Source organism: Pterocles gutturalis, unplaced genomic scaffold (genome assembly GCF_000699245.1).
Source record: "Pterocles gutturalis isolate BGI_N339 unplaced genomic scaffold, ASM69924v1 scaffold23226, whole genome shotgun sequence".
Classification (NCBI taxonomy): Eukaryota; Metazoa; Chordata; class Aves; order Pterocliformes; family Pteroclidae; genus Pterocles; species Pterocles gutturalis.
The window spans coordinates 1,300-4,184 of record NW_010098437.1 but is presented as its reverse complement, the minus strand read 5'-3'; the positions used below and the strand labels follow the sequence as shown (position 1 = coordinate 4,184).

General features: G+C 60.1%; 1 protein-coding gene across 1 annotated transcript in view; it reads right to left on the bottom strand.

The window, feature by feature from the left end:
• Positions 1-7: 7 nt before the first annotated feature.
• The window catches only part of LOC104461422 (aldehyde dehydrogenase family 3 member B1-like), a gene marked incomplete at both ends in the record, with an annotated part of 3,880 nt that continues 1,002 nt past the window's right edge, over positions 8-2,885 (bottom strand). The window contains 5 exons of the mRNA XM_010073028.1: positions 8-204; positions 485-566; positions 790-875; positions 982-1,102; positions 1,262-1,372. Of these exons, the coding sequence (XP_010071330.1) occupies positions 8-204; positions 485-566; positions 790-875; positions 982-1,102; positions 1,262-1,372 (597 nt within the window). The remainder of the gene's footprint in view (positions 205-484; positions 567-789; positions 876-981; positions 1,103-1,261; positions 1,373-2,885) is intronic.

Sequence of the window (2,885 nt, the reverse complement as noted above, 5' to 3'; positions counted from 1 at the left end):
TCTCCACGGTGCACAGCACGTAGTCGGGCGCGATGCAGGTCTGCCCCGCATTGAAGAAGCGGCCCCAGGCCACCCGCCGCGCCACGTTCTGCACGTCGCAGGTGTCGGACACGTAGCAGGGGTTCTTGCCCCCCAACTCCAGCGTCACGGGCGTCAGGTGCTTGGCAGCCGCTGTCATGATGATCTTCCCCACAGAGGGGCTGCCTGCAGGCAGGTGAAGAGGTGTCACAGCAGGGATGCCACCAGCCAGGGCCAGGGGAAACGCACCAAGTCCCACCAGACCCTCAGACACATGTTTTGGTTTCTCCAACAGATCCTGACACCAGATCCCTGCCTTCGCCGAGGGCAGGGAAGGGGTCCTGCTCGCAGGCAGGCTGCCCAGCATGTCACCCAGGGTGTGCCTCAGCGGGGTGTCCAGAGGGAACCCCTCGTCCTCATGGCACAAAAACCAGGCAGGGCTCAGTTCTGGCCCCACGGGACGTACCGGTGAAGAAGATGTAGTCGAATTTGTTCTCCAGCAGTTTGGTGGTCTCCTCCACACCCGCGGTCACCACGGCAAAGCAGTCCTGCAGCGGAAGAGGAAGGGTCAGCATCTGCCCGGCCACTCTGTCCCTATCCCAGGGACAGGGACAGCATCCCAGGCTGCTGGGCTTGAGGACATTGGCTGGGCACAGAGGAGGGAGGGACGGCAGCACATGAGACCGGGGATGGGTGGTGCTGGTGTGTGCCAGGCAGGGTTGGGGACACCACGGCCCAGGGCCAGGGCCAGGGCCAGGGACAGCGTCTTACATTGTCCAGGTAGCAGGGCAGCACTTCGGCCACGAGTCTCTCCGTGTGCTTGGACGTCTCCGAGGGTTTGATGATGACACAGTTACCTGGGGGAGATCAGATGGGACATCAGAGCAGTGATGTGGTGACAGCGGGGGGGGCGTGACCCCGGCCAGCCCCCCAGTGCCTGGGCCAGAGGCCAGGTTTGCTCACCGGCAGCGATAGCCCCGATGAGGGGCACCAGGAAGAGGTGGATGGGGTAGTTCCAGGGCGCGATGATGAGCACCACCCCATACGGGTCCTTGCGGATGAAGGCAGAGTCCAGCTGCATCACCTGCGAGCAAGGCCACCATCTCGGAGCTGTCCCCACCGTCCCCTGCCCTCCCTCAGCCCCGCACGCAGCGCTGCCCACCCCACCCCGCTCTGCCCCTCACCGCCTGCAATTTCTCTCCCCATTTTCCCTTCCCGGGTCAGCCCAGAGCTTCCGCTTTACCAGGCTCTTGTCCACGTGCTCGTCCTTCATCCAGCAGGACAGGTTGTTCAAGGTGTTGTTGAGCTCGTTCTTGCAGAGGAGGATCTCGGAGAAGTAAGCCTCAAAGGATGGCTGGGGACAGAAATCACATCAGTGTCACCCCAACACCCACCCCGGCTCCCCTCTTCTGCCCGGAGAGAGCAGGAGAAGGATTGAGCAGAAGCCATTACGCAGAAGTTGTTCTCGCCTCCTGCAACGTCCAGGGAACATCACAGTCCCTGAAATTTTATGAAAACAGGTATTTGGCCAGAGGAAAATAAACAATATTTAACATCTTCACAATATTTAACAGCACCTGGGAGCTGCTCACCTGGCAACAGAGCCCTGAGCCCAGGGGGGACCCAGCAATGTCACCAGAGCTCCAGAAAAGCTCAGACCAGTGTCAGAGGCAGCTCCGCTCTTGCGCTGGAGCATGTGTGTCCCGACCACCCGGGCACAGGAGCTGGAAGCCAAGCCCTGAGCTCCCTCCCACAGCCCCTGCACCAAAGCTGAACTCAAGACCTCGCTTTGTTCAACGGGAAACGGGAAGAAGAGGAACTGCTTCATTAAAAACCCGGTGATGGAGCTGGGCTGAGCATCCAGGCAGAAACCCCCCAGCAGCTCCGGGGGCTCCTGCGCCCAGCCCGCACACGGCTGGGAAAGGCAGGCAGGGGGAGATGCCCCAGGTGGGGAATGACACCAACCCAGCAGGTTTCTCCAAGATAGACCGTCCCAACAGGCCACGACTAAACAGACAGAGACTTGGGAGCAGTGGCAGGACACAGGGGCCACCGAGGCATTTTCTGTAGGTGGTGGGTTCTCTCCACTGCCATGAAGCACAGCTCAGGACCGTTCTTGCAGAAGCATGAAGACACAAGGAGATAACTCAGCAGGCTCCGTCCAGCCCCTCCATCGCCCTGGAGAGCAAAGCTCCTGCGCCGTGAAGCTGCATTTGCAGCTGACACCCTCCACCGCAACGTCCTTTGGACTCCTCTGGCCCAAAACCATCCCTGGGTAGGAGCTTTCCTCCACGGCTGCAGCAAAACACCTCTTCGGGGCTGGAAAGTTTCATTGCTGACCCCCAGGCAGCAACTTCTCCACCATCAAGCCCCGCTCAAGAGCCCTCCAGGTCCCCAACGCGCCACTCGAGCGCCCGGACGCACGAGGAGGTTCCTCGACGCGAGGGCTCAGCAGGACGTCGGATGTCCGGTGAAGCAACGGGGCCGCTCTGAGCCCGGGCTGGCGGTTGCATCATGAGGAGGATGAGGAAATTGCCGGTGAAGATGGAGGGTTTATGTTGGGACACAGAGATTGTAAAATGGGAAATTAAGTCTGAGGTCATCCAAGTTCCTTCAGTCATCGGCGGAGAGACACCAGCATCCAGATGAATTGTCCGTGGAGCTATGAAGGCCCGACTGCATAACAAGCGTATTACTAGACAACCGGCTCTAATTACCCACAATTAGCAGAGATGAAGGACGCACTCCGAGCGCTGATGCCTATCAAGCCCCGGCTGGAGGAGAAGGCCGTCACCTCCAACAAACAAGGCAATTACAAGCCTGGCGAGATGTCAGGATGTCGAAAGTCGTGTCTGAGGGCACGGCCG